General features: G+C 48.5%; 2 protein-coding genes across 2 annotated transcripts in view; both read left to right on the top strand.

The window, feature by feature from the left end:
- Positions 1-493: 493 nt before the first annotated feature.
- The window catches only part of LOC144273976 (uncharacterized), a 31,646-nt gene continuing 9,940 nt past the window's right edge, over positions 494-22,199 (top strand). Inside the window, exons 1-3 of the mRNA XM_077832704.1 lie at positions 494-669; positions 1,635-1,758; positions 18,775-19,794. Coding sequence (XP_077688830.1) covers positions 18,841-19,794 — 954 coding nt within the window. The 5' untranslated portion in view covers positions 494-669; positions 1,635-1,758; positions 18,775-18,840. The remainder of the gene's footprint in view (positions 670-1,634; positions 1,759-18,774; positions 19,795-22,199) is intronic.
- LOC144274250 (uncharacterized) lies at positions 1,797-5,256 on the top strand. Its single transcript, XM_077832910.1, has one exon. The coding sequence runs from the start codon at positions 3,933-3,935 to the stop codon at positions 4,947-4,949; it is 1,017 nt and encodes a 338-aa protein (XP_077689036.1). The 5' UTR covers positions 1,797-3,932; the 3' UTR covers positions 4,950-5,256.

The raw sequence follows: 22,199 nt of genomic DNA, 5'->3' as shown, positions 1-22,199 counted from the left end.
ACATGCATATTTGTTTTGTATTTGTAGTGTATATGTTCAACTGTTAAAATATAAGCTGCTAAATAAATTTGCCTCGCTATGCTCTGCAACTTACATTTTCAGTCTTGGCTTCTTTGCTGTGCTCCCACCTCTGTGTGTCCCTGGATTTGGTTTACAAAATGTGGTGGTCACCTTACCGTATTTTGAAACCTCGGGGTACGCAAGGCAAATCAGACGACTGAAAGGGTACAGTCGCCTGGAAAGGCTGAGAGCTACTGCTCTAGGGCTCTCTCTATCTCTGATTCATTCGATCTGGACGGATTTCTCATTGTTCTGGAAGCAGAGAAGGATTCTTTCTGGATCCCTTTCTGGGAGAGCACAGGGAGGAGCTTTCCTCAGATTCTACCACAAGAGGGCTCTGGCTGTTGCTTGGAGGGGAGGCTGCTCTATGTCTGTCTGCTAAGGATACTGGGGTTGAACTTCCTGGGTCAGACTCTGCTGCTGTCGCCTCCATTGTGAGCCAGGAGCCCGCGCTGATCAGCTGCCGCTGCCCAGCGGGGTCTGTGCGGGGAGAGCCCTTCCCCAGCGCCCCTCGCGGCCCAGACGGCGGGACTTTCTCCGGGGGCTGGAACCAGCCCCTGGGGCAGCCCCGGGCTCTGCCGACACCAGCCCCTGAGCCGGAGCCTGCAGGTGAGGGGAGAGACCCGGGGAAAGGGCCGGGGCCGGGCAGGAAAGTGACTCTGCACCAAAGGCCCCTCCTCGCCCCAGCTCTGCTCCCGGGGGGGCGGGGGTCTGCGAGTCCCGGAGCTGCTGCCCCCCCTGACCCCCCGGCTCTGCCCCCCTGAGCGCCTGCAGGAGCCGAGCCAGCTCCAGGAGAGCGAATGGCCCGGGCCGGCCAGGGACCGAGTCTCACGGGCAGAGGGGAGTGGAGAGGGAGCAGGAGAGAGAGAACAACATTTCGGGAGGGATCAATACTCCCATGCAGGGCAAGATTTTCAAAAGTGCTCAGCTCCCAACACCTCCCCACAGAGAACAATGGAGAATGCCCCCCATGGAGAACAATGGCGAGTGCCCCCTCCCGATGGAAAATCGTGGGAGTTGCTGAGGGCTGAGCTCTTGAAAATCTTACAGAGAACTGAAGAAAGGATAGAAAGTCTGAGGCTGTCTTTGCTGCCAACAAAGGGGGCGTTTTTACAGCAGGAGATAGCTAACACCCTTTTGTTTTCCTGCTGTAAAATCTTAGTGGAGAAATTACTTGAATTTTTACCATGATGTAGCTGCTCAAGAACAAACCCAGGAGTGGCGAGGGGGGTATAGTGTTGACCTCCCCATGCGGTAAAAATCTGGCTGCACCATTTCTCCACTGGCATTTTACCAAGAATTGGCTGTCATTTGTTATCTTGTAAAAAACTAAAACAAAACCCCTCTTCTGGCAGTAGAGACAGCCTACCAAAGGCAGCAGGAGGTGGGGAGGTTCCCAGCTCCCAGACCTGCCTAGATCCCTTTCCTGCAGCATCCCTGGGCAGATTCATTTTCCTGGGAACAGGGCAAGGAGCAGAGAGAGGGAAAGCCAGCTCCTGATAATGCCAAGGAGTATCCCCCAAAGCTGCTCCTTTGATTCTGCTTTTTATGATGATGATTATTGTTCTTTTCAGGCACACAAAAGTGGCCTGGGCGCCTTGCAGAAAGAAGTATATGTATATAGTCCACAGCCAATTCATATATTCTACGGCCGGAAGGGACCATTTTGATCATCTAGGCTGATCTTTCAACTCACAGGTCAGAGAATTTCACCTAGTGTTTCCTGCATCAAGCCCAATAACTTGTGGCTAAGCTTAGAGCAGGAGAGTGAGACATCTAATCTTAGTTGAAAGACTCCAAGTGATAGAGAATTCACCACATCCATCCAATGAGCTGTTCCAATGCTTAATTATCCTCAGTTTTAAAAGTTTCCACCTTTTCCCCTGAGTTTGTCTAGCTCCAGCTTCTAGCCATTGGATCTTGTTCTGTCTTTATTTGCTAACTGAAAGATTCTTACTCTATCAAAAATGTCTTTGTTTATAGATACTTAAAGACAGTGATCACGTTGCTGCTTAACCTTCTTTTGGATGTGTTAAATAGATTGAGTTTCTGAAGTCAGGTTTTCCAGGCCTCAAATCATTCTTCTCTGAATTCTCCAGGTTCCCAATATCCTTTTAAAAAGTGTGGATACCAGAATCAGATACAGAATTCCTCTAATGGTTTCACCAATGTTTTATACAGACAATATACCACCTCCCTACTCTATATTCCCCTGCTCATACGTCCAAGGATCATACTGGATCTCTTAGCCACAGCATCACACTGGGAGCTCATGTTTAGCTGGGTTCCACCATGACCCCAAAGTCCTTTTCAGAGTTACTCCCTTCCAGGGTACAGTCCCTCATTCTGTAAGCATGACCTACATTTGTTCTTAGATGTATAACCTTACCTTTGACTGTATTAAAACAAATGTATTTCTGATAAGCTCATCTTACCAAAAGCTCCCATTTGCTCTACAATACTGACCTATCCTTATCATTTTTACTACTCTAATAATTTTTGAGTCATACTTTACCAGCAATGACTTTATAATGACTTCCTTTATCACCCAACTTGTAATCTCCTCAAAAATGATATCAGGTTTGTTTGACAAGAGCTGTTTTCCATAAAACCATGTTGATTGGCATTATATTACCCTCTTCTAATTTTTTACTCAGTGGGTCCTGTATTCATTCCATTCTGTTACCAACAGGGCTATCATTATCCAAGACAACCCATTTGCCCAATCTTGCAAACTTTTTTGTGTGTGAATAATTGCTCATGAGAATAATAACAACAATCCTATAAGTTAATGTTTTTGCCAGCTTAACTGAATGCAGGATTGGGTCCAGTGTTCAGACCTAACACAAATGAGGGTCATGGCAGAAGCAATGGGGGACAGAAGGGACAAGTGGAACTGTAATGAGTTCTGGGGATGACTCAGTAAGGTATGGGTGCATCTTGGTGATTATTGTATCAGTTTATTTTTAATTCCTAAAGAAAGGATACAATTTTCAAAAGCACCGTAGGCATTTAGGAGCCTTTCAATGGGAGTTATGCATCTAACCTTTTTATCCAGTGAACTTTTCAAAAGCATCTATTGGCATCTTTAGGCTCCCAAATACCTTTGAAAATCTGTCCCTTAGATGCTTTTGAAAATTGGAGTTAGGCCCTCTGGAAAATCATAGAATCGTAGAAATGTGGGACGGGAGGGACCTTGAGAGGTCATCTAGTCCAGTCCCCTGCACTGAGGCAGGACTAAGTATTATCTACATCATCCCTGACAGGTATTTGTCTAACCTGTTCTTAAAAACCTCCAGTGATGGAGATTCCTCAACCTCCCTAGATAATTTATTTCAGTGCTTAAAATGTTCCCCTCTGTAAATAGAAGGACTGATTTTCAGGGGTGCTGAGCACCCACTCCTTGTAGCATTATTATTTGTCCTGTGGGAGAGCCTAGAGTCCAGTTCTGTTGTGCTGAGCTTTGTACAAAGACAGTTGCTGTTCCTAGGAGCTTATACAATCTAAAGTACAATTCGCAAATGCAACAAACTGATGGGATGCACAAAGGAACAGTTATGCAATTGTAATCAGTGTGATAAAGAGTGGTCATAGCTCATCGTTACTGAGATGTTTATAGGCATGATGGCAAAGGAGAGTATTGGAAGAGGGACAGTGTAGTGGCTTTGCTAGGTCCATGATGTTGTCATGAATTTAGGGCTCATGAAAGGTGAGGGTTTTTTATTGTGGTAAATTCGAAGATATTCTGTCAACAGGTGTTGATTTTCTGTTCCCCTTCTGAGGTTCCCTTTCCCCCACAGCACAGGGAATGACTCATCTCTGGATTCTTTCTCTATCCCAGCTGTGAGTGACAAGAAGGAGAACAGTCTGAGATGGAGGAACCATACAAGATGTCTCTGACAAGATCCAAAGGCAATGTTTCTGAGAGCCCTGAGCAGGAAAAAACCCCTAGGAGCCCAGGCGAATCAGAAGCACAGCAGCAAAACACTCCAGAGGAAAGTAAATCTGCTCACAGTGGGCGAGGTGTGAGGAAACGCAAAGGTACCATCGTCCGCCGGAGAACATTCATGGGGGAGAGGCCCAACATCTGCATTGAGTGCGGGAAAAGCTTCCTTCAGAGCTCAGACCTTATTAACCATCGGCGAATCCACACGGGGGAGAAACCCTATAAATGCATTGACTGCGGGAAGAGCTTCAGTGTCAGCTCAAACCTTATCCGACACCAGAGAACCCACACGGGAGAGAAACCCTATAACTGCCCTGACTGTGGGAAAAACTTCACGGACAAGTCGACCCTGACCCAGCACCAGCGCGTCCACACGGGTGAGAAGCCCTATAAATGCATCGACTGTGGGAAGAGCTTCAGCCGCAGCTCCCACCACAAGAGGCATCTGAGGAGTCCTCCAGGGAAGAGGCAGGGTAAATGCACCCACCGGGAAAGCACTACTGTTGGGAAGGTCAAAGAAACCAAAGCGTCAAAGAAGAGAACCTCAACAATCGAGATCCCCAACACTTGCGCTGAATGCTGGCAAAGCTTCAGCCAGAACTCGGACCTGGTCAAACACATGAGGATCCACACAGGAGAGAAACCCTACGAGTGTCCCGACTGTGGAAAAAGATTCAATGTCAGCTCAAACCTGATCAGGCACCAGAGGATCCACACGGGAGAGAAGCCCTACACATGCACTGACTGCGGTAAAAGCTTCACTGACAAATCTACCCTGACCCAGCATCACCGGATCCACACGGGAGAGAAACCCTACATATGCACTTACTGCGGGAAAAGCTTTAGTCACAGCTCCCACCACAAAAGACATGAGAAAATCCACAAGGGAAGGAACTCGGTGTCCTTCCTACCATTGTGGCCCTACCCCACTCAAACGTTCTAAAGAATGGGGTGCATACTAAAGAGCCAGAAGGCGGATTGGGGTGAAATACACAGAGAGAGAAAGTGAGCACCCTGGAGAGTGTGACCTGGAGAGTAGGAACTGCTACATGTCATCAGACCGGCAGTCAAACCACTCCAGTCCCATTTCCAAAAGTTGCTATTAACCACATACCTCAAAGGAAGGTGTGAAACTCCCATAAGGGACAATTTTGCAATAACCTGTCCATGGGGGGAAAGTGGCTACCTGTTCCCAGGCTGTTAATTGGTTGGCTTATATCCTCAATATAAAGATCCCTTAGAAAACTTTATCTTAGCCATGGTAACTGTTGATTATATTTTTTATCATTCCCATAGATGTGTCTAATTCCCTTTTTTTGGAATCCTACTCTTGTTCTCCATAACATCTTGTGACGGTGAGTTCAACATGCTAGCCATGTATTGTGTAAATAGTATTTCTTGTCAGTTTTAAATTAGTACCCATTATTTCACTGGGCATCTCCTTTTTCTTGTACTATGAGAGAGGGCTAGTGGGGAACCCGATTTACTGGTACTTTCTCTCTGCTGTTTATACACCTAAATCACGTGCCCTCTTTTTCATCATCTCACTAGACTAAATAGTTCCAGTCTTTTCATCCCCTTCTCATACAGAAGTCTCTCCTGCCCACTAACAATTGTTGTTCCCTGTCTCTGAACCCCCTCTAATTCTGCTATATCCTTTTTGAAATGGGATGACCAGATCTGAATGCAGTATTCCTGGTTTGGGTGTCCCATCAATTTATATAGTGGCATTAGAATATTCAGTATTATTTTCTATCCAAATGTTTATCCATACTTTATTTTTTATCCACTATTGCGCATTGTGGAGAGGTTTTCACTAATGTCTAGTATGACTCCGGCATCTCTTTCCTTAGTTGTTGCACTTAATTTAGATCCTAGCTGTGTGTATGAGTAGATGATATTGTCCCTTTTAATGGGCCACATGGTGCCAGCAATTTCCAAGCAAAACTCTCTCTTTGAATAGGGAGATTAAATATATATCTATATTGGTAGAGACTTTCAAAGCAGCCTAAGGAGTTTGGATGCCCAGGGTGTAATTTTCAAAAGCTCCTAAGTGATTTGTAATGGTATTTAGGCATTGTTCTGCTCAGCATTGCAACACTTAAGTCTCATTTTCAAAGTTGACTTAAGCACTTAGGACCCTAATTCCCACTAAAAGTCAAGAAAAGTTGTTCTGCTATATCACTTAAGGCCAGATTTTCAAAGGTATTTAGGTACTTAGAGATGCAGATAGATGTCTAGTGGGATTTTCAAAAGTGCCTAAGTGCCTAACTCTCATTGAAATACCCGCTCAAATCAATGGATGTTAGGCATGTAGGCAATTGTGAAAATCCCTTTAGGTGCCTAAATAATTTTAAAAATCTAGCCCTTAGGCACTTTTGAAAATTTTACCCCCAATTTCCAGAGCTGGGTGTCCAAATCCATTTAGATGGTTTTGAAAAATCTCAGCTGACCTCTGTCAATCATAGGGTTTTTTCATAGAACCCATCACCGTACTATTTAAACACTTCCCAGGAAAATGAAATCTGATTTTAAACTGATGGCATGATCTGGCTCAAAGTGCATTGTGTTGCACTTACCTGCGCTGAATTCCATCTGCTGTCATGTTGTCTAGTTCATCCAACATTGTTAGGTCCCCTCTGAAGTAACTTAGCCTTCTTTATACACAAAGTAATGCAAATTTTGCCACCTCAGTTCTCATATTAAACACTGGCCCTAGGCATGGGCAAAGTTTGGATGGGGCAGAGGGGGTGTTGCCCCCAAAACTGCAAGCCTTGGGCAAGTGTGGAATTTGCCCTCCCAAGCACAGCCCCATTGGCCTGACTGGAGCTGCCCCCCAAATATAAAAGTCAAACTGTGACCAGATGTCCTCATTTTATCAGGACTATCCTGATTATTATGGGCTTTGTCTTATGTAGGATCCTATTTACTCCCTCACTCCCCCATTACCACTCCCTTGTCCTGATTTTTCACATTTGCTATCTGGTCACCCTAACTAGTCCTAATACAGGACTGTGAAGGCACCTCACTGTTAACCTCTTACCATATTGAAAAACTGATTATTTATCCTTTTTGTTTTCTGCCTCTTAGCCAGTGTCCAATCCATAACAGTACATTTCTCGTTCATCCTGTGACTACTTGGCTGCCTTAAGAGCCTCTGCTGAGGGACTTTGTCAAAAGGTTTTTTTGAAAGTCTAAATAAATTAGATAAATGAGAACCAGTTTGTATATTAGTTTTTGTTAATAAATGATCAAAGAATTCCTCTAGATCAGGGAGACATGATTTTTCCTTTGCAGAAGCTGTGCAGGTTAGTCCCAAACATGGGGTGTTTTATGACTCTCTGTCTTTAGAGTTTGGCCTGAAGTGGACAAGTTGCCCCAACCTGCCATCTCATGCATTTGCAGCCCTGGCAGGTCTTCCTGCATCTCAAATAAAATCTCATGCATGATATGTGTTAGTGGGACTTGCGCATAAAACACCACTTGGCCTAGGAGAAGGTGCACTTGTGAGCCAGGTGACTACATTCTATGCTCATTTCTGTTGCAGAGTAATATTATTATTTCTGTAGTTCACAATCTGATTGACTAAGCTAGGTCTCTAGCTGGAAATAGATCCAAGATCCCTACAATGCCAGATCCAAGTTTCATATCTTTACCAGTGATGTCTTTCAGAATATATATGCCATATCTATGTACGTGGCTACCCTGTCTCTAACCCCAGTTCTGAATACACTTCTCTGCCAAATCCAGGAGCCCTGATTCTCAACATTCCACTGTTGTATCACAAATAGTTGTATAATCCAATGGCAAAGTGTATGTTGCATCTCTCTCTATATGGACCACCTCCTAGAGGGTAAAGCGTGGATTCACAAAGGAGCAAGGGTACTTGATCCTCGGTCACCCACCTCAAAAACACCAGGCTACAGAGTCATTCTCTCTCTCTTGCTATGGCCCCATGACTCTTTAATTATTTATACACAGTGGAACAGGAGAAATTGAGGGAGCCCCACACCAGAATATCCCAGAGCTCAGTGGTTAGTGCTCTCCTGAGAGGTAAATACTGTGACCCAGAGCTTGGCTAGGCTATGCCTACTGTGAGAAAAGGTGGAGGCAAAACAACACCATGGAGATAACCTTACATTTTAAACTTTATAAAGGCAAAACAATCAAATAGAAAGTAACATCAAATACTCACTTAGGAAAATATTAAACTGTAAATCACCATTCACAATAAAAGAAGTTTTTCAACAACATGCTGTGTGACCCCAGGAGGGAATTAGTTCCTCCTGTCTCTGGCTGCAAAGTCCAGCTTTATCCAGCTGTCCCACCTTTGCCTCTCTGCAGCGTGTGTTGCTCCTTTGATGACTGCACCTCTTTCTAATGAATGTCAGCTTCTCACCCAGCGATCCACACCTTGGCACCAAAGTATATTCCCTCTGTCAGTGTCCCAGTGATCAACCTCACCAATCATATGCTCTGTGCCCCTCACCGCCAGGCTCCTTGCACAAAGCCCTTCAAGGGCCAGCTTTCCCCTTTCCAGCAAATCACATTTTTACCCAACACATCCTCTTTTTGGTGCCTTCTCTGCCTTTTTACTGGTAGATCCTGAGCCTCCTCCCCACTTGAGCTGCCCTCTTCTTGTCTGTCCCTCTCTTCAGGACATCATTTTATGCTGCTGCACCACATGTTAGTGCCAGGGCCATGGTTATTACCTGGGAGACCCTTGTTCAAATTATTTCTCCCCCACAGACAGACGGGGTAAGTGAACCTGGGTCTCCCACATCTCGGCTGAGTACTCTAACCACTGAGTTAAGCTGGATGTCCACATTTTGAATGGTTCCTGGTCTGGTAGGTGGCCTCTGAGCAAACCTACCAGACCTGGCCCTACAAGCAAGATAGGGGTTCACCCACCTGTCTTCTCCAGTTCATGGATTGTTCTGGGCCTTAGGTGGAGATATGTGTCTGGATGCCTAGAGGCAGGCAACAGTGTGCATGCTCAGAGGCAGAAACATAGGGACCTAGGGAACTTTTACCCTGAAAACTTAGATGGGGTAAGTTGGGGTGCTTGCAGGCAGTGGAGTGGGGTTTGTGGATCACAGGGGAGCCTAAACTTGGGACGTAGGTGCCTAGCAGCCTGCTTCTGCTACCAATTGCTCCGTTAGCTCAAGAAGAAATCCAGGGTGTGGGTCTGCATGGCCTCAGCCCAAATCCTCCTGAGGGAAAACACAGTCTGTGATCTTGCAGTGACAGAATGTATTATAATGCACAAGGGGCAGGGTGAACATAAGAACAGCCAGATTGGGTCAGACCAAAGGCCCATCCAGCCCAGTATCCTGTCTGCCAACAGCAGCTAATGCCAGGTGCCCCAGAGGGAGTGAACCTAACAGGTAATGATCTAGTGATCTCTCCTGCCATCCATCTCTACCCGCTGACAAACAGAGGCTAGGGACACCATTCCTTACCCATCCTGGCTAGCAGCCATTAATGGACTTAACCTCCATGAATTTATCCAGTTCTCTTTCAAACCTCTCATAAGTTTACAGTTACATTATTTATTTAACATTTAGATTGCGATAGAGCCTAGAAGCTGCATCCAGGTCCGATTTCCACTGTGCTGGGTGGGGTACAAACATAAAGCTAGTGACAGTCCCTGTCCCAAAGAGCTTAGCACAGGGGTGGCCAACCTGTAGCTCCGGAGCCACATGCGGCTCTTCAGAAGTTAATAGGCGGCTCCTTGTACAGGCACCGACTCCGAGACTGGAGCTACAGGTGCCAACTTTCCAATGTGCCTTGGGGTGCTCACTGCTCAACCCCTGGCTCTGCCACAGGCCCTGCCCCCTGCCCACCCCCTCCCCTGAGCCTGCCATGCCCTCACTCCCTCTCCTCCCCCCCCCAGAGCCTCTTGCACGCGAAACAGCTGATTGGGAAGTGCAGGGAGGGAGGGGGAGATGCTGATTGGTGGGGCTGCTGGTGGGCAGGAGACACTGGGAGCAGGGGGGAGGAAGCTGATGGGGGCTGCTGACATATTACTGTGGCTCTTTGCAATGTACATTGGTAAATTCTGGCTCCTCAGGCTCAGGTTGGCTACCCTGGCTTAGCATGTAACAGGTGGATAAGAGGAACAAAGAGACGGAACTGAGGTAACAAAAATAATGGGCTATACACAATACTTTGCCACTCAGGAGTTGTAATTATAAATATGCAAATTAGCTCATTAAATAATTTACCTAAAACATCATACATGGATCTGCACAAAAGTTGGTAGCTCTGTACCACACACCTTCCACTGGAGCAGAAATGGAATATCAGTTCTTGTATTTCTCTCTCCTGCCTTCTCATCTGTCTGTGCTTGTTTGTGTGTGCTGGGGAAAGCTGGACTGACCCAACAACTTTGTGAGTAAGCTGAGAACACTCTGGCTGAAATCCTGCAAACACTTCCAGCTTTAGCTGAGAAACGCTGCCGTTCTTCCCCAGCGGATTTAACTTTCAGATAGGTTTTCATCATGTGCAATAACTCATGAGCTAAAGCAGGGGTGGCCAACCTGAGCCTGAGAAGGAGCCAGAATTTACCAATATACATTGCCAAACAGCCACTGTAATACATCAGCAGCTCCCCACGCCCCGCTCCCAGCGCCTCCTACCCACCAGAAGCCCCGCAGATCAGTGCCTCCCCATCCCTCCTCACACCTCCTGATCAGCTGTTTTTAGAGTGCGGGAGGCTGGGGTGGGGGGGGGGAGAGGGCAGAGGAATGAGGGCATGGCAGGCTCAGGGGAGGGGGTGGGAAGGGGGCAGGGCCTGTAGCAGAGCCAGGGGTTGAGCAGTGAGCACTCCCCAGCACATTGGAAAGTTGGCACCTGTAGCTCCAGCCCCGGAGTTGGTGCCTGTACAAGGAGCCGCATATTAACTTCTGAAGAGCCACATGTGGCTCCGGAGCCACAGGTTGGCCACCCCTGAGCTAAAGCCTTAGAGTGTTAGAAAGTAGCTGGATAGACACATGGCCCTTTGGGAGACAATTGAAGTTGTGTAATTGACGCCATAAGGAACAGGATTCCATCTCTGAAGTTTTTGTCCCAGTTTTGAGCTGCACTAACTCCTGCTTAATCCATAAACCTCAACAACCCCCAGATATGTGCAGATTTTAAAGCCAGAAGAAACAACTCTGATCATCTAGACTTACATCCTTCCTAGCACAGGCCAGAGAGCCTCACCCAGTGATTCCTCCATCCAGCTCAATAACTTGTGGTTGAACCAGAGCAAATCTTTTTTAAAAAGCCTGCCAGTCCTGATTTAAAGGCTGCTGGTTAGATCCTCCATTGGTGTAAATTGTCTGGAGCTATGATGCTTTATACCAGTAAAGGATGCGCCCCTCCATGTCCTGGAAAATCCATCACGTCTCTAGGTAAGTTCCTGTGGTTAATTACCCGCACTGCTAAAAAACTGCCTCTTATTTCCAGACTGATTTTCACCTAGCATCAGCTTCTAACTTTGGATCTCATTCTGCCTTTCTTTGCCAGATCAAAGATCCTTCTGCAATCAGAGATCTCCTCCGCATGTAGGTATTTCCATACTGTGATCAAGTAACTTCTCAGCCTTCTCTCAGATAAGCTAACAGTAGTGCCCAAGCATTCAAAAGTCATGAGTCAGATCCCCAAACCACAAGATTGGCTTAAAAAATCATCAGATTTTTAATTGGATTTATTTAATTCATTTATTTCTATTTTCATTTGCCTTCAGCCTTCAGGGTAAAGCTATGTCCCTCAAGACGTGAGAAATTTGCGTGCAAAATTTAACCTGAAATACATATGGGGAGAGGTAACCTCCCCACTGGCTGCTCAGAAGGACTTCCCTTACTCCTGTGCTCTGGGAGCTGTCCTCCTACTCCTCCATCTCCTCCCTGTCACTGTTCTGTCTCCCTCCAAACTCTACCCAGTCTCCTCCCCCACTCATATTCTCCCTCTGTGCTCCCCAGCCCACCCCTGCATTAATCTGTCATCCACAATTTCCCTCCCTTTTCTGTTACAATATCTCCCTGCTCCACCCCCCCCCCCCCACACACACACACTGACATTTTTTTCTCTGCCTCCCCTATTCACTCCACATTCCCTGGTGACCCCTCAGCATCTGTCCTGTTTCCCAAATTTCCCTGTCTCCTCACATAGTCCTGTCCACTCCCCTAACCATAAAGCAATGGACATCCTTCCTGAAGACAGCCTGGGCTCAGTGTAACTGAAAATCTGGGGAGGTGGCAGACGTTTTACTGGGAACAGCCTCAGTCCCACACGCTGAGTCTGCAGGGAAAGGGCAGCCACTTTGAAGGAGAGCAGTCTTACCTGAGCCCCAGGGGGGAGGCCTAATGGAAGAATGGCCCAGTGGTTAGGTCACTAGGCTATGGGAGACCTGGGTTCAATTTCCTGTTCTGCCACAGGTCTCCTGTATTACCTGGGGCCAGTCACTTAGTCCCTTCTTGGAAGGATGTGGATAATAGCACTGTCCTACCTCCTAGGGGTGCTTTGTGGCTATGTACATTAAGGAGGGTAAGGCCCTAAGGGAAAGAGGACCATATATGTACTGTAGATAGATGGTTCAGGCAAACACACATGTTTGACACCAGTAAAGTGTCTGCGATCACACAGAACATTAAAAAGCATTTACTGTTGTGGATGGTGGCAAAATTACCACAGGTGGCAACACGGTGCTAAATAGATTGAGCTCTTTAAAGCCTTGTCTACACTACATGGACAATAACAGCATAGCTACAGTGCCTTAGCTATGCCAGCATTACTCTGTAGTGCAGATGCAGGCTAGGGAAGGATTTTTTTCTTCGCTGTAGGACAACCACCTCCCTGAGTGATCGTAGCTAGATTGACAGTAGCATCTTCCATCAACCTAGCTGAGTCTACACCTGTAGTTAGGTTGGCAAAGCTAAGCAGCTGCTCACGGGTGTGGATATTTCACACCTCTGAGGGACATAGCTATGTTGACCTACATTTTATGTGTAGACCAGGCCTTACCTTCGTCTCTCACTGCAAGGCAGGTTTTCCCAAGATTGAATTGTTCTTGTAGCTCTTTTCTGAGATACCTACTCTATATTCCCCTGCTCAGACATTATCAATTTCCCCTTCTAAAGATCAATTCTCTGCTGCTTCCCTAAAATCATTCAACTCCCTGACAGCAATTAACTCTCCTACCCCCTTGCAATAATTAATCAGTGCCCTCCATGATCAATTCTCCCTAATCACCCTGTGTGAATCCCCCTACTCAGTACCTCTTTGCAAGTCTCAGGACAGCTCCTGCTAAATAGGTTCCTCATCTGCTCTTTTCCCGCTTCCCCCACATTCCTACACTGTGTAGCCCCATAGAGCTATCCCAAGCTGCAAGTCTGCCCCCCCCACAGAGTTGGAGACAGACCAGAGAGCAAACAATGCCAGAATTTCTGGCTAAGAGCTGGACTTGTAGCAGGTCAGATCCGAAGATCTCACAAGCAATGTCCATCCCCACCCACCAAGGCCATTTGTGGGTCATGGACTGCAGCAGGAGGGGGCTGGGAAGGGCTCTGGGCAGAAGCTCTGCAGTGAGACAGATAGATGCAGAGCAGCTCCAGGGTTAATTCTGCTTCCATCATTCCAACACTTACAATTCAGTGTTAGAAGAAAGTGGCTATTTCTGTGATTATTTATTTACACAAAACAACCCCTGCCAGCATCCAGTTGTCAAATGCGGTAGCCTTATTGGCATTGGCCTGCATCTCCTTGGCACAACAGGTACTAAGAATGCTGGGGCAGACAGATCTAGGCCCAGTCATTGGACCCAGGCCACAAGTGAATTCTGGGGACAACAAATGAAAAAACAGGGACAGGAGTGAAGATTAAAGGTTGGAAATGAGGGATCCAAAGAGGGACACTGTGCAGAGAATCCCTGACAGCACCCACTGCTTCAAAGGTGTCTAAGGAGTCAGTGGACAGCACCCAGAGGAACTCTGCCCCGTGGCATGATCAGATGAGGGAGTGGAAATAGGCCTCAGAGAACCCCTTGTCCAGCGTCCTCCTCCTGAAGTGATGGATGGCTGTCTTGGCCAGTGCCAGAAGGAGGTTGACAAGATCTCATGACTTTGTGGGCCTGCAGATGGGGTGTGCATGAATTAGGATGCGCAGGGAAGTGCAGTCAGAACCTCAGTAAGAGTTTCTGGAAGAGGAAAAGCACCTTGATGCATCTTACATAGATGTGCACCAGGGTCTCCATCTCTGCAGAAGGGACAGGAATTACGTGAGTTCATGAACCATGCCAGGTACATGCCTATGCTTATGGCTCCATGGAGGGGCTGCCAATTAATATCCCTGGCAGGCTGTAGAACCATAGGAGAGTAGAGGCTGGCATTCCTCCCCCTCCTCAAGTGGCAGCAGGTTCCACCATGTGGTGTTGGGGTGGGACAGGCTTGTGAGGAAGTGGAGGATGTGACGCATGAGCATGTACTGGTATTTTCTGGGTGCGGTTCGGACACGGATTGGCTGAATGTCATGCAGCTGACTCAGGTGGCATGTTGGGAGCAGCCAGTGAGGCTGTCGGAGACCAATGACGAGTTCCAGAGGGCCAGGGGTGAGAGATGGACAGGAGGCACTCTCCCACAGGACCTGCTCAAGAAAAGCCAGAGAAGCACGAGGCAAGGCTGCCCTCACTTCCTAGAGCACATGACAGGGACACAGGGTGGGCAGCCCCATACACTGGCTGAATGCTGTCGGGTCCATCCCCTCCCTTTGCTGCTGCACTAGGCAACACAGTATGGGGAGGAGGTGAGAAGCCCTGAGTGGTGAAAGAACAGGTTAAGGACTATTTAGAAAAGCTGGACATGCACAAGTCCATGGATCCAGATCTAATGCATCCAAGGGTGCTGAGGGAGTTGGCTGACGTGATTGCAGAGCCATTGGCCATTATCTCTGAAAAATTGTGGCAATCGGGGGATGTCCCGGACAATAGGATAAAGGCAAATATGGTGCCCATATTTAAAAAAGAGAAGAAAGAGAACCCAAGGAACTACAGAGCAGTCAGCCTCACTTCAGTCCCCAGCAAAATCATGGAGCAGATCCTCAAGGAATCCATTCTGAAGCACTTGGAGGAGAGGAAGGTGATCAGGAACAGTCAACATGGATTCACCAAGGGCAAATCATGCCTAACCAACCTGATTGCCTTCTATGATGGGATAACTGGCTTTGTGGATATGAGGAAAGTGGTAGATGTGATATATCTTGACTTTAGCAAAACTTTTGATACGGTCTCCCACGGTATTCTTGCCAGCAAGTTAAAGAAGTACGGATAGGATGAATGGACTATAAGGTGGATAGAAAGCTGGCTAGATTGTCGGGCTCAACGGGTAATCATCAACGGCTCGATGTCTAGTTGGCAGCTGGTATCAAGCGGAGTGCCCCAGGGGTCGGTCCTGGGGCTGGTTTTGTTCAACATCATTATTAATTATCTGGATGATGGGATGAATTGCACCCTCAGCAAGTTCGCAGATGACAGTAAGATGCAGGGAGAGGTAGATACACTGGAGGGTAGGAATAGGGTCCAGAGTGACCTAGACAAATTGGAGGATTGGGCCAAAAGAAATCTGATGAGGTTCAACAAGGACAAGAGCAGAGTCCTGCACTTAGGAAGGAAGAATCCCATGCACTGTTACAGGCTAGGGACTGACTGGCTAAATGGCAGTTCTGCAGAAAAGGATCTGGGGATTACAGTGGATGAGAAGCTGGATATGAGTCAGCAGTGTGCCCTGGTTGCCAAGAAGGCCAACGGCATATTGGGCTGTATTAGTAGGAGCATTGCCAGCAGATCGAGGGAAGTGATTATTCCCCTCTATTCGGCACTGGTGAGGCCACACTTGGAGTATTGCATCCAGTTTTGGTCCTCCCCCTACAGAAAGGATGTGGACAAATTGGAGAGAGTCCAGCGAAGGGTTACGAAAATGATTAGAGGGCTGGGGCACATGACTTATGAGGAGAGGCCTAGGGAACTGGGATTATTTAGTCTGCAGAAGAGTGAGGGGGGATTTGATAGCAGCCTTCAACTACTTGAAGGGGGGTTGCAAGGAGGATGGAGCTAGGCTGTTCTCAGTGGTGGCAGATGACAGAACAAGAAGCAGTGGTCTCAAGTTGCAGTGGGGAGGTCTAAGTTGGATATTAGGAAACACTGTTTCACTAGGAGGTGGTGAAGCACTGGAATAGGTTACCTAGGGAGGTGGTGGAATCTCCCATCCTTAGAAGTTTTTAAGGCCTGGCTTGACAAAGCCCTGGCCGGGATGATTTAGTTGGTATTGGTCCTGCTTTGAGCAGGGGATTAGACTAGATGACCTCCTGAGGTCTTTTCCAACCCTAATATTCTATGATTCTATGATCGTAGTGCAGGTCTCTGAGTCTGGTGGCACGAGCCAGAACCATCATCCAGTGCACCAGCGGGGACTCCACCACTTCACAGTGAGGTGTGGATTGTGCAGCAGGGGTTCTGTGCAGAGGTTCTCCCACTCAGCAGCACTTACAACCTGGTCTCTGAAACTAGCTTCCTGGTTCTGAGGCAGTCCTGGTAAAAGACCGGCGCTTACAGAGCTCTCTTGAGAGACCTCTTGGATGGAGATAAAAGAGTTGTGTGGGACCCTCAGAGGCGGCAGAGTAAGGCATGTGCCAGCACGCTGTAAATGGAGTCTCTACAGATCCTGAAGGTGGATGGCATGGACCTGGCTGTGGATGCAAACCAGGCCCTGTCTGCCCTCACCCAGGGGGAGGATCAGGACACCCACAGAGACCCAGTGCAGCCCTGGCCAGAAAAACTTCAGGATCTTCTGGAGGCTAGCCAGGGTGCCCGGGGAGGGGCTCAGGATGTTGAACTAGTGCCAGAGTATGAACTAGACCAACAGGTTGATCACCAGCACCCTCCTCTGAAGGGAAAGGCACTAGAGCAGCCCTGTATACCTCCACATCCAGTCAGACACCCTGGCGTCTAGATCAATCCAATTCTCCAGTGGGGAGGGATTGGTGGCAGAAAGGTATATGCCCAGATAGGCAGGCCACAAGCGACAGTCCTGCTTTTCTAGGGTTTGTGTCCCATTCAATACTCAGACAAAACCAGATGTGTTTTTTTTCCAGTGTGGAACAGGGGACACCATTGTGAAGCGCATGTCACTCCGCCCCTGCTGGGTGTGACCTCGCATGCAAGGTCACACAGGAGGAGCAAGGGGGCACATGAGGTGTGATTTCACATCCACCATGTGTCCAAGGTCATGCCAGCAGGGGCAGGTCCACGCCATTCTTGGAGGTACCAGAATGTCCGGTATTCTGGGTATGCATGAGCAGCCACCCTAACATGAACCAGTGCACCTTGCCTCCACCCCACCCTTCCATGGCACGGAGAGCAGGTGGGAGGGACCCATCCCAGATCATCAGGCCAGAGTTCTTGGCACAATTGACTTGGGTGGAAGAGACAGGCAAAGAGATGGCTTGGCGTGGCACGCATCCACCTGTGATGAACACATGTGGTGGGGACAGGAAGGAGGAGAGTCCAGGAACTCCAGTCAGGAATTTTCTGAGGCATCCCTGAAATAAAGGCCCCAGGGGTTCTCAGAATACCTGGCTGGCAGCAGGGGCAGGTTTCTCTGTGGCTCTGTCTCTGCTCCTTTACCTCTGGAGGTTTCTCTCTGCTCAGGAGAGAGAGAAGGATTCTGGCCGAATCCCCATTGTGACACATTTCTGTGCTGGGTGTGGGGGCAGGGAACGTGCTTTCAGTCAGTGTTGTCGCTAGAGGGCCCTGGTTGTTGCTAAGGGCGGGAGGCTGCTGCTGTCTGCCTGTCTGTTCCGCACATCGGGGGTTGAGCTTCCTGGGTCAGATTCTGCCACCGCCTCCATTGTGAGCCGGGAGCCGGGGCTGAGCCGCTGCTGCTGCTGCCCAGCGGGGTCTGTGCGGGGAGAGCCCTTCCCTAGCGCCCCTCCGGGCCCAGTCGGGGGGACTTTCTTCGGGGGCTGGAACCAGCCCCTGGGCAGCCCCGGCCTCTGCCGACACCAGCCCCTGAGCCGGAGCCTGCAGGTGAGGGGAGAGACCCGGGGAAAGGGCTGGGGCCGGGCAGGAAAGTGACTCTGCACCAACGGCCCCTCTTCGCCCCATCTCTGCTCCCAGGGGGAGGTTTCTGCGAGTCCCGGAGCTGCTGCCCTCCCTCTCCCCCCCCCCCCCGGCTCTGCCCCCCTGAGCGCCTGCAGGAGCCGAGCCAGCGCCGGGAGAGCGACCGCCCCAGGACCGGGCCGAGGACCGAGTCTCCCAGGCCGAGGGGGCAGGAGGGAGACAGGGGCAGAGGCTGGCAGGGGCAGCAGGAGCAATCAGTGGGGAAGGAGGTTCCAGGCTCCCAGCCCTGCCCAGCCCCATTCCCTGCAGCACCCCGGGCACATTGACTTTCCTGAGACAGGGTGAGGAGCAGGGAGAGGAAAAGCCAGTTCCTGCCTCTGCCTGGTCCCCGCGCTGCTGGGGGGTTGCACTGTCCTGGGGACAAAGTCATTGGGATCTCCCAAAGCAGCTCCTTGGATTATGCTCTTTTCTAGTGTTTGGTTCAGAGAATCTATTGCTGGGGTGTTAAAAATGTCTCAGTTGGTTTAGTCTTGGTGCTAGGTGATGGCTTTGCACCATAATAAAGTGACTAAGAATTTAATATTCTCTGAGTGGGTATTTCTGATGGATGCCCCATAAATACTAATACATTCTGAAGGAAATTAATTGAAGAGTTGTTTTGATTTTGCAGCTTGCAATGGGGTACAACTGAATGTAAGGAGCTGAATCGTTATCCAGGGAAGCCAATACACCGAAGATGTCGCCCAGGAAATCCAAGAGGAATGTGAGCCAGAGCCCTGAGCAGGACAAACCCTGTGAGAGCCAGTGCAGGCCAGAGGAGCCAGAGCCCATGAAGAAGAGACCAGTGAAACTCATCCAAGGAATTAAGAAGCGAAAGGACTTTGTGGTGCACCAGGGAACCCAGACAGAGGAGAGCCCCAACATCTGCATCGAGTGTGGGAAAAGCTTTACCCAGAACTCCAGCCTCATCAACCACCGTAGAACCCACACGGATGAGAAGCCCTATAAATGCCCTGACTGTGGAAAATGCTTCGGCGTCAGCTCCAGCCTCAGCAGGCACCAGCGCATCCACACGGGTGAGAAGCCCTATGCCTGCCCTGACTGCGGGAAGAGCTTCAGCGACAAGTCCAACCTAACCCAGCACCAGCGTGTCCACACAGGTGAGAAGCCCTACAAGTGTATTGACTGCGGGAAGAGCTTCAGCCGCAGCTCCCACAAGAAGAAGCACCTGCGGCACCTGATGGGCAAGAGGCCAGGCAAGTGCTCGTCACCGCAGCAGCGTGAGGGTGCCGTGGGGAAGGCCAAGGCCAGGAGGAAGGTGGAGGTGCTGAACACGTGCACCGAGTGCTGGCAGAGCTTCAGCCAGAATGCCGATCTCATCAAGCACATGAGGATCCACACGGGCGAGAAGCCCTTCAAATGTACTGACTGCGGGAAGAGCTTCAGTGTCAGCTCCAACCTCTTCCGGCACCAGCGCATCCACACCGGGGAGAAGCCCTACACATGCTCTGACTGTGGGAAAAGCTTCACTGACAAGTCCACCCTGACCCAGCACCAGCGCATCCACACGGGCGAGAAGCCCTACATCTGCACCTTCTGTGGGAAGGGCTTCAGCCACAGCTCCCACCACAAGAGACACGAGAAAATCCACAAGGGCGAGAACCCGCTACTGACCTTCCCCACCCAGACATTCTGAACAGCTCGAGGTTTGAGGATCATGCAGGGATCAGTGTGGGCTCCGCTGTGGGGAGCTGTCTGCATGGTGGGGATTTGTCTTCTGGAGATTAGGAACGGCCACAGAGATTGCATAGATGTTCAGAATAGAAGGGACCATTAGATCATCTAGTCTGACTTCCTGCACATCACATGCCTGAGAATCTCACCCAGTGATTCCTGCATCCAGCCCAGTAACTTGTGGTTGAGTGAGAAAGTGTGTTTTAGAAGGAGGAATCCAAAATCAGTTTAAATGCTCCAAGTTATGGAGAATCCACCACAGCCTTTGGGATCTGTTCCCAGGGTTCACTACAATCCCATAAAATCTTACCTCTTATTTTCAGTTTGAACACTGCTGACTTCAGCTCCCAGCCACTGGAACTTTGCTAGAGTAATGAGCCCTCTGGTATCAGCAATATGATCCTCATGTAGGTACCTACAGGCTGTGATTAGATCCCCTCTTAACCTACCCTTCAATAGCTAGAGCTCCGTAAGTTTCCTTTCACTGTAAGGCATGTTACAAATCATTCTGTGTAGTCCTTCTCTGAATCCCCTGCAGTTTTGCAACAGCCTTTTTAAAGTGTGGACACTGGAACTGACACAGCACTCCAGAATGGTCTCTCATCCATAGGATCAGAGCAATTGTCCTTCTGCTGCCATCACCTGTATCCAAAAGTGGCTATTACCACCTCCCTCGAAGGAAGGTGTGAAACTCCCCTAATGAAAAGTTTTCCAGTAGCCTACTCATGTGGAAAAGCTGTCCCATCTATCCAGGAAATGGATGGATCGCTTCTGCTCTTTACATAAGCACCCCTTATAAATGTTCCTCCTAGCCATTGTAACTAGGGACGGTATTCCTGTCCTTCACATCAATGTCTAATGTCAATGCTACTGTTTGCCTCCATACACCTTGTGGCAGAGATTTCCACAGGTTATTTATGCATTGTGTAGAATAGCATGTCTATCAGTTTTACATTTTCTGTCTCAGTTTCATTGACTGTACCCTTTTTCTTGTATGGAGAGAGAGGGCAAATAGGAGCACCTTCTCTATCCCATTCATTGTTTTATACACCTCTACTATGTCTTCTCATTAATCTCGTCTCTGACACGGTTCCAATCTTTTCATTCTCTCGTCATACAAAAGTCTCTTCTGGGCCTGTAATTATTCTTGTCACCCATCTCTGAATACCTTCCGTTTCTCCTATGTCCTCTCTGAGATGGGGTGACCAGAACTACACACACCATTGATTTATATAGTGGCATTAGAATATTCTCAGTATTATTTTCTATCCAACTGTTTATATGTCTTGTGTGTGTGTGTTTCTTTGTTAGCCACTGCTGCACATTGTGCAGAGCTTTTCATTCAGTTGTCCACCAAGCCTTGTAGGCCTTTTTCCTGAGATGTTACTAGCATTGTGTATGAGTAGTTCATCTTGTTCCTTTTCATAGGCCATGTAGTGCCATTAATTTTTAAGCAGCTCTCCCTAATCAAGTGAATGGAGAGTTATAAAAAAATCTCGTATCTATCTATAGTACGGTTTTGATAGCACCCATCACCACAGTATCTAAGCACTTCCTAGATAAATTGAATCTTCATTAAAAAATATGAAGGCATGCTGTTGTCTGATGCATTACCACACACTTGTCTGCAGTGCATTCACTCTGCCATCACATTGCCTCAGCTTTGCTAGATCCCTCTGCACTCAGCCTCCTTTATATGTGACTAAACTAAAATAATTTTGTGTCATCTGCAAATGTTGTCACCTCGCTGCTCACCCTGTTCCTTGGATCAGTAATAAATACATTAAACCACAGGGCGCCCTACCTATCTCCTCTTTGCTGTGTCAGCATCTCTCTGTGCCTTGTTCTGACACACTACTCCTCTTCAGAGTCCCCTTTGTCCTATCCTTTGTCCTGAGTTGGGGGTGAGCTCTAGGCAGCCAATAGCATTCTCAACTTTTTATTTGCATTACAGTCCAGCCTAGAGTCCCTAACTGAGATCAGGGCCGCATTGTGCGGGAGCTGCACATGCACATGTTGAGAGACAGTGCCTCCCCCAAAGAGCTCACAGGCTAAATGGACAAGACAGACAAATAGGGGAGGGGAACAGAGGGCAGGTCTACACTTAAAATGCTGCAGCGGCACAGTTGCACTGCAGCAGTTTCAGTGAAGACGCTATTATGCCGACGGGAGAGCTTCTCTCCTTGGCATATTTAATCCACCTCCATGAGATTTTTCACACCCCTGAGTGACGTAGTTATACCGATTGTAAGTTTATAGTGTAGACCTGGCCAGAGACCCAGAGAGGGGTAAGGGACTTGCCTGAGGTCACCCACCTGGCCAGTGGCAGGACTGGGAATAGAATGCTTTTGCTCTCTTGGG

The sequence above is a fragment of the Eretmochelys imbricata genome, chromosome 14 (assembly GCF_965152235.1).
Source record: "Eretmochelys imbricata isolate rEreImb1 chromosome 14, rEreImb1.hap1, whole genome shotgun sequence".
Lineage (NCBI taxonomy): Eukaryota > Metazoa > Chordata > Testudines > Cheloniidae > Eretmochelys > Eretmochelys imbricata.
The sequence above is the reverse complement of the archived record's forward strand: the minus strand, read 5'-3'. Positions and strand labels throughout refer to the sequence as shown.

Coding starts and splice junctions, on each gene's coding strand:
- LOC144274250 (XM_077832910.1), top strand. CDS start 3,933: ATGGAGGAACCATACAAGATGTCTCTGACAAGATCCAAAGGCAATGTT.